The sequence below is a fragment of the Neophocaena asiaeorientalis genome, unplaced genomic scaffold (genome assembly GCF_003031525.2).
Source record: "Neophocaena asiaeorientalis asiaeorientalis breed wild unplaced genomic scaffold, Neophocaena_asiaeorientalis_V1.1 scaffold249, whole genome shotgun sequence".
NCBI classification, from domain to species: Eukaryota; Metazoa; Chordata; class Mammalia; order Artiodactyla; family Phocoenidae; genus Neophocaena; species Neophocaena asiaeorientalis.
The window spans coordinates 3960970-3974416 of NW_020172625.1; the positions used below are offsets into that span (position 1 = coordinate 3960970).

The 13447-nt window shown below is 36.9% G+C and overlaps 1 protein-coding gene across 1 annotated transcript in view; it reads left to right on the plus strand.

Annotated features, from left to right (window-relative positions):
- LOC112395642 (protein prune homolog 2-like) overlaps positions 1–13447 on the plus strand; it is a 123624-nt gene that overhangs the window by 3854 nt on the left and 106323 nt on the right. The window contains exons 3-4 of the mRNA XM_024738968.1: positions 1910–2112; positions 4228–4391. Coding sequence (XP_024594736.1) covers positions 1910–2112; positions 4228–4391 — 367 coding nt within the window. The remainder of the gene's footprint in view (positions 1–1909; positions 2113–4227; positions 4392–13447) is intronic.

Below are 13447 nucleotides of genomic sequence, written 5' to 3' on the forward strand. Positions count from 1 at the left end.
ACCAACAGCTACAGTGTCCTAAATGAATATAATAACATCCAACAAAAGGAGTGAGAAAACTAGTTGTAATAGTAAAATAGATAAAGAGACGTGTGGCCTCTTTTCTCCGTCTTCTAAGGCTCATTACTAAGCATGGGGACCAATATGGAATTAGTGATGGGTCACATACTGGGAATTTGTTAAATATCTGTGTCTTCCTCTTAATTTACTGGACCCTGCCCCCTATCACGGGTCTGCATCTCCATTTTAATTTTTCCTGAGAACCTGGCTACTCCCTCTCAGAGTATTAACACATAGGAGAAGGACAGAGTTTGCAGCTTCACATGTTTGACTGTTTAAATACTTTTCACTCTGGTAGGTAAGCCCCATTCTATGGATGGTGAAAACTGAGGTTCAGAAAGAAAGATAGCTTTCTCAAAGTCACACAGCAGAGACTGGGGCTAGAACCTAGTTTTTCTGACTCCAACTCCAGAATAGGTCCTGCCAGGATAGCCTCAGGCCACATGGCTCCTGACTCAAGTTTCAGTATCAGGAGTTAGATATAACTCTATCAATTAACAAGAAAAACAACTTGCGATGCATAAATTGCTAATAATTATTACACGATTGTGATTCTGTATTAGCCTGACAGGTAGAATAAAACCCACCTTGTTGGAATGGCTTTGTGCTTTGTATACCGTAGCAGTAGGTGATTCATTTATTCCACTCAACAAATATGTGTTACCTACTTTGTGTCAGACCATTTTATGCACTGAGAAACATAACTGAACAAAAAAGACAAAAATCCCTGCTGGGAAGGGGGAGATGGATGATAAAGATGTGAAAACTGTGTAATAAATACTAGGCTTGTGACAGAGCTGGTGATGACGAGAGAACAAAGGCCATTTACTTTATGCAAAAATTCGGTGTTCCCAAACCCCACATTCTCTCAGCGATATTTAGGGTTTATTGCCATAGACTCATAGTCATTTTTAAAAGCACCTTCATTTTAAAAATTCCTATGGAGAAATAAGTTTATTATTGTGAATCTGAAATTCTCTAATGTCTACCCATCTCCTGTTTCCCCCATCACTACAGTTTTTTTAAAGAGGTTTGTTAATATAAGATTTTAAAAAATAATACAAGAAATTAATAGAAATCACAATCTGCTAGTCTGTGGGCCAGGTTTTGGCTCATATGAGTTTTCACTAACCTACACAGTATTTTTTTTTTTTTTTTTTTTTGGCCTTGCCATGCAGCATGTGGGATCTTAGTTCCCCGACCAGGGATCAAACCCATGCCCCCTGCATTGGAAGTGTGGAGTCTTAACCACTGGACCACCAGGGAATTCCCCTCCTACACAGTATTTTTAATTAAAAAGTTAATTGTAACAATTAAACATCACAGATAATACCCCCAAATCAAGATTTCTAGCTTTTCTTGAGTAATTGAAAGATTTACCTATCCTGGACCTGAATTTTTTGCATGGAAACATTTGGCTGGAGCCAAGTGGCAGGCATCCAGTATAGATGGGTCATATAGGCCTTCTGTGTCACCCCAGTCTTGACCTATCCTGCTGTAATCATTCTAATTTTCTGCTGATTCCATAAAGACATGTGAATTTGTTTCCTATGAAGAAGAGAATGTGTATGTATATTTTTCAGTCGTGGAAGGGGTGCAAAGAGACATAAAATATTTCAAGAAAGGCACGAGAAGTTTCATGTGGAGTAACAAGAGGTTAAAAAAAATTAGGGGCCACTTACCCAAGGAAAATGCTCTGCTAATTGGGTTCAGGAAAAGCTGGTTATGAATGTCAAGTGGTTTAGCGAGGCTTGGTTCCCCTTCCAGTTATCCTCAGGTTTGAGAAAATGTAGTTGTATTCTTTCCTCCTGCTGCTGTCAGTGATTCAGTCAACTTTTTTTCCTGGTAGGTCAGCCCACCTGAGGTTCTCTGTTTGCCCGTGCTGAACATATCAAGAACTGAATTCAGCTACTTCACCGAGACAAGGTTTATTTTAGAAGAGCTAAATATCTCTGAATCATTCCACATATTCCGAGATGAAATTAATCTGCACCAGCTAAATAATGAAGGGAAGTTATCTCTAACACTTGTTGGCAGCAACATGCTGGCGAGGTAAGGCTTCACATGAGGCTCTGGAGGGAGGTTTGATCTTTTAACAAAGGTTCTTTTGTGCAAAGTGTTACCTTGTTCAGGATTTTTGTAGTTTAGGGAGATGTATTAAAGGCCAAGGACATTCACAGGAAAGGGAATGTGTTTTTTCTCTTACGTCAAAATTCAGGCTATGCCAGTTCTCTGTTTTTACTTTGGCATTTCAAATATGACATCTTTGAGTGGAAAGTTCTTGTAAAATAGACCAAAATTATAATTTTAAATCATTTCAAACACTTTCTTATAGCAACGCGACAGTCCTATGTATTGTTGCTGAAAATGTATAATGAAGATTGAAATTAAACACTAAGTAAAACTGAAAGATTCTTATCTCAGTAGTGAAATGGAAAATTATGTACATGGGCTATGAAAGCTCTTTGATCACTGGCTCATTTATTCATAGCATTATACTATAAAAGCAGGATGGATTTTTGATAGTTCATGTAATTTGAACTCCTTATTTTATGGACAAGAAACCTGAAACCCAGTGTTGCAAATGACTTGCCCAAAGTACCCCATGCAGTTAGTAGAAGAGTTTGGACGAGAACATGGGTCTTCTGCTTCCTTCAATAAGTCCTTAGGGGCTGCTAACTGGTACATGAATCTACAGGTGCATAAAGAGGAATGAGACAAATTCCCTGCTTTCAAGGACCTTACAGCCCATTGCAAAGAGTCCTATTCTGATAAGCTCTCTGTTGCTAATGAGTGAAGAGTCCCCAGTAGTTTGAGATGATAGTTTTTTTGCACACTTTGCCAATTTGCTGATCATTGATGACATTCACCAGTGGACGCTGATCTTAGTATACATGAAATAAAAACGTGTACAAGTATCTGATTTTTAATCTAACCTTCTTAAGGAAGCATGTTTAGGGATGAATACGCTGAATCAGTCATGCAGTTCATTCAGTTGTAAAGAGTTTGGAAAATAATCTGCCTGTGTGGGCTGCTTTATCACCATGTTATTTGAAACACACAAAATTCTTTTGAATAATATTTATCAATCACTTGTTGACAACTGGCTGAGAGTTATTCATAGGTTATTTGACTGACTTCAGTTATTAGCGTTCAGGATGATCGCATGCTTGACTAAATTTACATGTTGACTTTTTCAAACCAACTATAACACAAGTAGATGTGGACAAAAACAATGCAGGAAGCCAGAGGAGTGAACTATGAAACATGTGTTTCGGTCAAGATCTTAGGGAGAGTTTTGTAACCAATTAAAATGGAAACCGTGCTGGTTTTGAGACTGAAGTTGTGAAGTCTGGTTTTTGGATTGTTTATGAAATAGGATGTTTTTCAATATCAAATTGAGATCATTTTCTTCATTTGCCATTCTTTGGTTTTTGGCAGACAGAAAGAATACAGTTTTATCCACATCTTTCTTCCTGCCTTTGATAAAAGCCAGCTCTATCTCATGTAAAAAGAATGATGTGGAAATAAATAAGCCAGTAGTAATTTTTCCTCCAGCACCATAACTGGATGTGTGAACTTTGGAACTAGATAGAGTTTATATACAAGTAGCCTACTTACTAGCTATGTGACCTTGGTCACTTTTATTTTATCTGATTTTTTTATACAATTTTTAAAGGTTACACTCCATTTGCAGTTTTTACAAAATATTGGTTATATTCCCCATGTTGTTTTAGTCATGTTTCTTAACCTTTTCATGCCTTTTTCCCCCATTGTAAAATGGGGATTTTAATAGAACCCATTGAATAGGGTCATTTTATGGTATAAAATGTGAAAATACTCTGAAAGTATTTATTATAGTGTCTGACCTGCAGTGGAAGCTCAGTAAATATTAGGTATAACAATGATTATTACTGGTGTTATTATTATGTCCAACAGCAAAACGAGGTGTCAAGAGGTACTAAGGCGTGAAGGTCTTCTAAGACTCTTGGGGAGGTGATTAGTTGAAATGAAATGTGATAACGCATAGAATAAGTCATGTGAACTTACATATGTATTTGGCTATTAAGAGGAGGTCATTTGTGTGGAAGCAGAGGTTAAATAATTCCAAAAAGTAAGAAAACGTGCCATATCTCTTCCTCTTCCTCTCCTCCATTTGCTTTACAGTGAGGACAAAACTTTAGAATCAGCAGTCGTCAAGGTCATTAATCCAGTTGAGCAGGACGATGCCGGGTTTGAGTACCGAGAGTCTTCCTCCTCTCTGGTGGTGAAAGAGATTCTCCAGGAGGCTCCCGAGCTCATCACCGAGCAGCTGGCTCATCTGCTCAGAGGTGAGAGATGACTCTTTCTATTAAATACTGGAAGGCTTAATGGAGTGTCTCTTGACTCGCTCATGCAGAAAGAGTGCGATCCATTCTTGGGTTAACAATCCCTTTCAAGACCACAGGAAGCTTCATCAGAGAGGCAGGGTGTAAAGAGTTTGTTAAAGAGTAGCATTATATTGAATATTAAAAATGTGCATTTAGAAACAGGCATGAAGGATCTTTGCTCTTGCACCAGATCAGCATATTAAATGGACCTGCTGCACTTCTGCTGGGGAGCGGGAATAGCTCCTCTGGCCATCTAACAGCTTCCAGAGGTGATTCTTGCTCCAGAACAGAGTGGATATGGGCCAGAATTCCACACCCCTACATGGAAATATCTGCTGGTACTTATACGTGCCTCGTTTATATAATACTGCTTGGATGGCAAAGTTACGCACCTTCGTTTTGGTGATATTGTGCAGGGCTTTTATGGTAAGATTGCCACCTCCTTCTCCCCCCATCATGTGGTGTTTTTCACCTTCACCAGCCTGCTTTAAGCACACCATCGTCAATTGTCCTCATCTCTCTTTCGTCTTCCTCAGTGGAGCCCATCTCTTCTAAAAAGTGGTTTCCAAGCTGGAAATTGTCAGTTGACTTTGGTGCCACAAAATTAACCACAAAAATTCCATATTATCTTGTGTAGGGCAGTTTGGGGTTTTGTATAAAGCTTTTTTTCTCCTTCCAGCAATCCGTCTTGAACATGGTAGACGAAGACTTTTCTCAGAAGTATTTGACATAGGAAAGTGAAAAGCAGTGATTAACAGGCTGAAAGAATTAAAAAAGGAAAGAGAAGCCCAAGAATACGTGACAACTCTTTTAAGGCCTTTTTCCTTTGCTTCCTCTACTACTAGCAGAATTTGGAGAGAAAAAGGTCCTAGACTTTTATAGTTCTGACAAATGTCTTAGAACCAGCGGCCCCAGTCAACCTGTTTTAAATACTTTTCTGGCTCTGGACATCTGTAAAACTGCTCTCTGGGAAACTGTGCCTTCAAGTAAACTAAGTCAGCGCAATCATTTATTTATGACAGAGCAGAAGGGAAATAAAGGCGATCGGGGATCTCGGCCAAGAAGGAAGTTGTTTGGCAGTGCAAATACGTGGTGCAGGCAAACACTAGAGAATATGCTGTTTAAACATTTTGCAAACTAAGAAGTTTGGTTTATTGTTCAAAAAAAATACAAGTGTTGTTTAGTAGGAAAGAAATGTAGTCAAGGAATAGTTCATCATGATTTTCTGTAAGTAATAAAATAATATCAAACTGCAGTACATTGGAACAAAGATATGATTTTGTTGTTGACGATGATGATGATGATAACAATGATGATATTCAGATTTAGGGAATCAGAAGGGATGCAGACCCTCTTGTTAGTTACCTTAGTTTTAGTTTTCAAAGCTACCAAGAATTAGAACTATGGTAAAGTACCTTGGTTTTTCTTATCATCAGATATTTTTCATAACTTTGGGCTTGAGATGGCACTGGAAAGCTGGCAGGATAGGGACATCACTTCCTTGTTGCTTGGAAATTGGAATTTGAACGGATGCAGTGCCTCTACCTGTGAAGACTGCCAATACAGACGCTGTCATGAGGAAGCCAGAGTCACTGAAGCCTGGGAGGTAGTAGACATGGGTGTCTTATTATAGTGGAAAGAGGGCTCTGGGGACCTGTGACCAAAGTGGGTGCATGTGCATATGCATGTATACATTACGTGGAAGGGAGGTGACCATCACTGAACAGTTTGGCCAAAAGGGAACGGAAGGATTATGATCCAAGGAGTTTGACTTTAAAAAGGTAACTGAAATGTTCAGAGTGAGAAGGGCAATGGGCCAATTTTTAAAACCTCTTAAACCTTTAATAAATATAAGAAAGGAACCAAGTCGAATTTTGCTATGTTCACTAAGCTCAAACTTAGATTTTAGGGCTTCCCTGGTGGCGCGGTGGTTGAGAGTCCGCCTGCGGATGCAGGAGACACAGGTTCATGCCCCGGTCCGGGAAGATCCCACATGCCGTGGAGCAGCTGGGCCCGTGAGCCATGGCCGCTGAGCCTGCGCGTCTGGAGCCTGTGCTCCGCAACGGGAGAGGCCACAACAGTGAGAGGCCCGTGTACCGCAAAACAAAAACAAAAACAAAAACAAACTTAGATTTTATAGTTTTCCAATCATGTATTAACACCAAACCTACAGGGAAGTTTTAAAGGGAACTTTTTTTATGTGCCTATAAATAATTTTAGGATTCATTATTTTCATAACATAATTCTTTCTAAAGAGTTTTCTCTGGAAATTGCTATGTTATTTTGTATTTTGGGGTGCTCAGAATGATCATTAATTTGACACACATGTCTAGAACATGTATTATGCATTCTTCTAGGTCTTGAAGGGATGCAAATTTCTACACACACCTTTGCCATAAAGAATTTTGAAAAATGTCTGTTTCCAGATGTCACGAGGGTTAAATAGTTGCAGTCAAGAATTGAAAGAATCTTTAAAAACAGCATAATTGGACCTCTATGGAAGATATATTATTATAAACTTTGTGCCAAAAAAATCTGAATATACTCCAAACTAAGTACTTAATCAATTTGATTGTTCTTTGCCTTTCATTCTCATGATCATATCCTAAACTCCACCATGCTGAGGCACACTGGTGTGCTGTAAGTGGATTTCAAGTGGGCCAAGATATTGATCCCCTCAGTCCTTGGAGAGGACCCTAAGTATGCCTCCCAGCCTGGTAGGCTGAAAAAAAAATCTAATTTTCTGTGTGTTCCTTAATGTGCAAAAGATTGAGCCTACTGTTCCACTGTTCTTATCTTCGGTGCCTGGAACAGTGCCTGTCATATAATAGACCCTCAATAAATCCTGTCATAAAATGAATTTTGCAAGATTGTTTATATAGTTTCTGTTTTTATGACTATATTGATTTAATTGGTACTATGATATTGTAATTTCCATTTCATTCCAGCCCACCCCTACAATATTCTTAATGTCCAGAATTTGAACATTGTTTCTTCCAATAATAACCCCCCACTTTTTTAGCTTTTAGAAATCCTTGTTTTCGGATTTTGCAAACATTTGTTTTTATTTTCATCTTTTGGTTGTCCACTTTATATATATAAGTTTAACCCTTTCATGGAGTAGAATACATGCACAGAAAAGAATACAAAACATAAATATAAAAATACAAATATACAGTTCAGTGAAATATCACAAAAGGGACACCCTTTTAACAATTAACCAGGTTAAGAAGTAGAACAAGATGACCGCTTTGTGCGCCTCCCCATCACCACTCACTCCCTCTCTAACTAAGTAAGGGTAACCAATATTCTGATTTTTATGGCACACACTTTCCTGCTTTTCTTTAAATTTTACCACCCCTATGTGTCCCCCATAACACTAGAGATTGGTTTTTGTCTGTTTTGTGTATTATGTAGGTGGAATCATATAGTATACACTCTCATTGTTATTAGATCTCTATATTTATATTAAATGTAGTATCTATTTGCATAGGTCAGTTATCTATCATCTATTATTTATTTTATTTTTTGTGTCCTTTCTTCTTCCATAGAATATTTGAAGTGGTTTACAAAAATGCATGTAAATATAACAAAACAGAAAAAAGGGTCAGAGTCAGGAAACATACAAATAAATAAATTTGGAGGAGTAAAAGTGGTGTTCTGTTTGAAAGTTTGAATAATAGCTTCCTGGAGTCAATGAAAAAATAGAAATATAATCAATTGTAAAATTCATATTATTACTAAAACAAACACATAATACCAGTTCCTTATTAAAAGAATATCTAACTCTAAAGGTTTTTTCCTTATGCCAGTCTTCTTGAAAAGGCACCTAATAGTCATAGGCATCCTCCAACTTTTACATACGTAATAGCATTTTATACAGGAACTGGGCAGAGTGCATCACACACTTTCTGCTCCTCAGTCAGCGTATGGGGATGGTTTTAATCAGCTTCATCTTGTCTAGTAAACGTATTTCCTGTTCCAAATCTCTTTTTTATACATGCTGATGTTTTTCTCTAAATACAGGATAGTAATACTTAAAATCAGTCATATTGGAATCTTTTGTAGTCTTATACTCACTGCTGTAGCTGTATATCAAAATGTTTGCATTATGCGATAATATTATATTCACATATGGAGATAGAACCTGATTATTATGGATGCTGTTAAAAGATCATTTGTATACTGATTAGAAGTAGGTATCAAGTTGCCAGTGTAGAAATAACCTGCTGTGTTTATCTAATAATCTCCCCTGTCATGCTATCATATGGACCTTGGCAGGAGAGTTATGGATAAATGTCAACAAGTGACCCAGCCATGGCTAATATGTGTTCAGGCTCTGTTGACATAATTTGTGTTTTCTTGAATTAATACTTCTTACAATAGCTAGGTCTTGCTGTTGTCTTTCAGTAGGACATACCTCAAACTTAGAGATTTCAGGGTACAGATCATTAGCATTGCTTTCATCCGAAAAGACATAGATTTACTTATGGAGATTACTTTCTAATTATTTGTGTAAGAAATTATTTGTCTAAGAAAAGAATGTGCTCATTCAGATGAGATCATAAGTAACCCTGATTTTTGGAAATGTGTCTTTCCGTCCCCTTCCCATCTCTGTTTTTGCTGTCGTGGTTCCTGTTTCTTTGCATTTTTTCTTTTCTTCTGACTTTTCTTTTCATCTCCTCCTCCTCTTTCTACTTTCTCCCTCCTACTACCTGCTTCTAAGATTTTCCTGTTATCATTTTCAAACAAGCTGCAACCTGTTCTATCTAAAAGTCACATTATACAGTCATGGTGGCCTAAACTTGGTGTTTGGTTATGCCCGGGGTTTGTACCAAAAGCAAACAATTATAGACCTGCCAGACTCCTCAACCTGTATTCTTTTATTTCCTGCAGAAATGTTTACTAGAGGGGTAATTGCCAAATTTAAAATTGCTGAACCATCGCATTGGGGGTTTGTATGCCCACATATGTGTGTGTGTGCTTCCCAGAACCAGCTGGCAATGATGAGACTGCAGCCACTGATTACCAGGCAGGTTTCCATCAAAACCACACTTCACCGGGCCTTTCATGTTAATGTGTATAAAGCCTTGACAGAGCCACAACTTGAATAGTGAAACAGATAACAGCTTGTTCTTAGCTTAGGACGTGGAAAAACTATGCCCTAGGTTTTAAAGAAACAACTCTCTCCTTCTGATGGTCACTGCGTTTGAACTTTAATAAAGAGTTGTTGCTTGCTATTTTCGTAGCCTAGATTAACAGCTTCAAAAAGATCCTTTTAAGGAGGTAAAATAGGAAAGGAACAGAGCCAGTTTTTTTCCTTTTTTTTTTTTTCTCTCTTGCCCAAAGAGTGAATCATCCATCTCCCAAAATGGTTACAAAGTCCATAAGGAATTAAGCGGCTGTTTTGCTTAGGAAGAGGGATGGCCTGTGTTGGGGGAAGGGGAAAGAAATTATTTTTTCTGCAAGATATAAAACCAGAACATTTCCTCAACCTTAGAGTGTTAATTATTTCTTTTGCCATATAAAGATAAATTTTATTCTTAAATTCAGACATTTTAAATTTATAAGATTACTAAGCGGGGCTTCCCTGGTGGCACAGTGGTTGAGAATCTGCCTGCTAATGCAGGGGACACGGGTTCAAGCCCTGGTCTGGGAAGATCCCACATGCCACGGAGCAACTAGGCCCGTGAGCCACAGCTACTGAGCCTGCGCGTCTGGAGCCTGTGCTCCGCAACAAGAGAGGCCGTGATAGTGAAGAGGCCCGCGCACCGCGATGAAGAGTGCCTCCCGCTCGCCGCAACTAGACAAAACCCTCGCACAGAAACGAAGACCCAACGCAGTCAAAAATAAATTTAAAAAATTAAAAAAAAAAAGATTACTATTAAAAAAAGATTACTAAGCATTTGAATAATATGCTCCCTTTTTATCACTGTTCAGGCAGAAATATAAGCTAAGTTGTATTTTCTATTTTTTTCTCCTTCCTTCTCCCTTCCCCCTCCCTCTCTATTATTCATCCTTTAATTTTTTTTGTTTCAGTATGAAAAAGAAAATGATCCCAGGTGAAACAGGAAAGAGGTTTACAATCCCTTCTTTTCTGCTAAGAATTTATCATGCAGAATATGCCTTGACTGTGGTGAATGTTTTCCCCAAACAACTTCTGACTTCATTAGATCATGTTTGATATTAATGCCCTGCAGTTGCTTTTGGCAAGAGGTCCTTCACTTCTCCATTCTTTTGAACAAAGAATATGTGGTTGATTTTTTTTTCTAATGGAATGAAATGTTTGTTACTTTTTTTTTTTTTTCGGTACGCGGGCCTCTCACCGTTGTGGCCTCTCCCGTTGCGGAGCACAGGCTCCAGACGCGCAGGCTCAGCGGCCGTGGCTCACGGGCCCAGCCGCTCCACGGCATGTGGGATCTTCCCGGACCGGCGCACGAACCCATGTCCCCGGCATCGGCAGGTGGACTCTCAACCACTGCACCACCAGGGAAGCCCCTGTTACTGTTTTATTATAATTGCTTTCTCTGTTGCTTGTCGTTAATCCCCCATGGCCTGTGAATAGCTGGGACGCATTTGGGTACATGTATATGGATTTAAGTATTTTTTAGTTCTGCTGAATTTGCTGGATGTTAAGTCAACTCTTATGCCAAAAATAGGTTTGATTTTGCGAAGAGGTGCCTTTGGCTGCTCCACATCCTGATACTGATATTTAACTAAGTATGTCGCTAAATGGGTCTCTAAAGTGAAGTAGAAAAATTTGCTATAGATGAGTCTCTTGGATAAAGGTGGGCCATAGCCTTTCTTCTGCAGTAAAAACAACTCAGAGTATGGTGGCCATTTTTTGAGTTATTGTTTTCCTACTTACATCAGAACATCTTCTCCTTTTTAATTGTCCAGGTAAACCTAATTATAATGTCAGAAGTTTCTTTTCATTGAATTATTGTGTAGGATTCTGTTTAGTGCAATATCTGTTATATTAATTTCTGAATACTGCCTTTTTATGTATTTTAAAATTAAGATCCCCAAATTGAAGAAATTGGATTCTTGATTTGACTGTAAGCCAGGCACATTTTTGTGAAATTTATCCCTAAATATTTACATTTTGAGGCTAATACAGTTTTTTAATTTAAATTTGAATTTCTAATTGTTCATGATTGTTTATAGAAATACAAGTGTTGTATTATTGACCTTATGTCCATCAACCTTGAAAAATTTATTTACTATTTTAAGTTTATTTGTATTACTATTTGTATTACTAGTTAATTAATTCATTTGTATTAATGAATAATTCATTTGTATTTTCATTTGTAAGTTCATACACATACTGTCTATGAAGAAGTCAGTTTTTATTTCTTCCTTTTCTTTCTTTATACTTTTGCTTCTTTTACCCGTGTTATTTCTCTGGGCTAGGATTCACACTGAAGTGTGAAATAGAAATAGAAATAGCAGGCATCTTTGTCTCATTCCTGATTCGAGGTGGAAGTCTTTCAATATTTCACAGTTAAATATAATGTTTGCTTTCCTTATTTGGTTTTTACAAATGCCCTTCATCAAATTAAGGAAATTGTCTTCTATTTCCACTTGGCTGAGATTTTATATGATTAAATCTTGGATTTTATCAAGTAGTTTCATTACTTGACATCTACTGAAGTGGTCATTTGATTTTTCTCTTCTATTAGTGTGGTGAATTATATTAATTAACTTTGGAATGTTAATTTGTCCTTTAATTCCTAGGAAATCCCTATTTGGTGACAATACAATATCCTATTATATATTGCTAATTTGATTTGGGACTAGCTTTAAAAAACTTTTTTGCAACTACATTTATGAGAGAGACCTGCCTCTACTTCTTTCTTGTAATGTTTCTGTTGAGTGTTGGTATGAAGATTATGCTGGATTCAGAAAATAAGTTGGGAAGTGTTTTCTCTTTCTAATCTTTGGAAGAATTTGTGTAAAATTAGTATTTTTTAAATGTGTGGAACTATGGCTATTAAACTATGGATTCATTTTAAAATAAATACAAAACCATCCAGATTTTAAATTTCTTTTCCTGCCGGTTTTGGCAAGTTGAGTTTTTCCAGAAATGTCCATTTCCTCTAAAATTTAAAATCTATTAACGTTGTACTTCTCTTTTAATGTCGTTAGAATCTGTAGCATGTCACGTTTCATTCCTAATACTGGAAAATTATACCTTCTATCATTCTTCTCTCTCTTTTTTTCTTGAACAGTTTTTAAAAAACTGTTAGTCTTTTCGAAGTGTCAATTTGTTGTTTTATTTTCTGTATACGTGTTTCTTTCCTGTGTCTTTAAGTTTTGCTCTTACCTTTATTATATCCTTCCTTATACATTTTTTATTTGAATTTGTTAGTTTTTTTTTAACATCTTATGCTTTTGAGGATATAAAACTTCCTCAGAGCATAGCTTTAGTTGCATCTTACAAATCTAAATGTCATATTTTCATTATCATTCAATTAAAATATATTGTAATTTATGTTGTAATTTCTTCTTTTACCATGAGTTATTTAGAAGTGCATTGTTTATTTTTCAAACATTTGGAAAATTTCTAGTTTTGTTTTATTACTGATTTTTCTACTATTTTCATGATGGCCACAGAATATAACTATGTGATTGTAATCCTTTGACATTTGTTAAGGCTTGATTTTTTTGTCTCAACAGGTAGTTAATTTTGGTTAATGTCTCATTTGTATTAGAAAAGAAAGTATAGTCTGCCATTGTTGATAACAATGTTCAATTTGTGTTAATTAGGTCAACTTTGTTACTCATGTTGCTCAAATATTCTACATATTTACAGATTTTTTTTCCTGCTGGTTCTTAGAGTTGCTGAGAGATGTGTGTGCACAATTTCCCACTGAGACTGTGTTTTTATCTCATTCTTCATCCAATTTTGCCAGTTTTTTGTTTTACATATTTAGAAGCTATTAGGTAATGTTATTAGCTCATATAAATTTAAGATTGTTGTATCTACCTGATGGTTGAATGTTTAATAATAAATA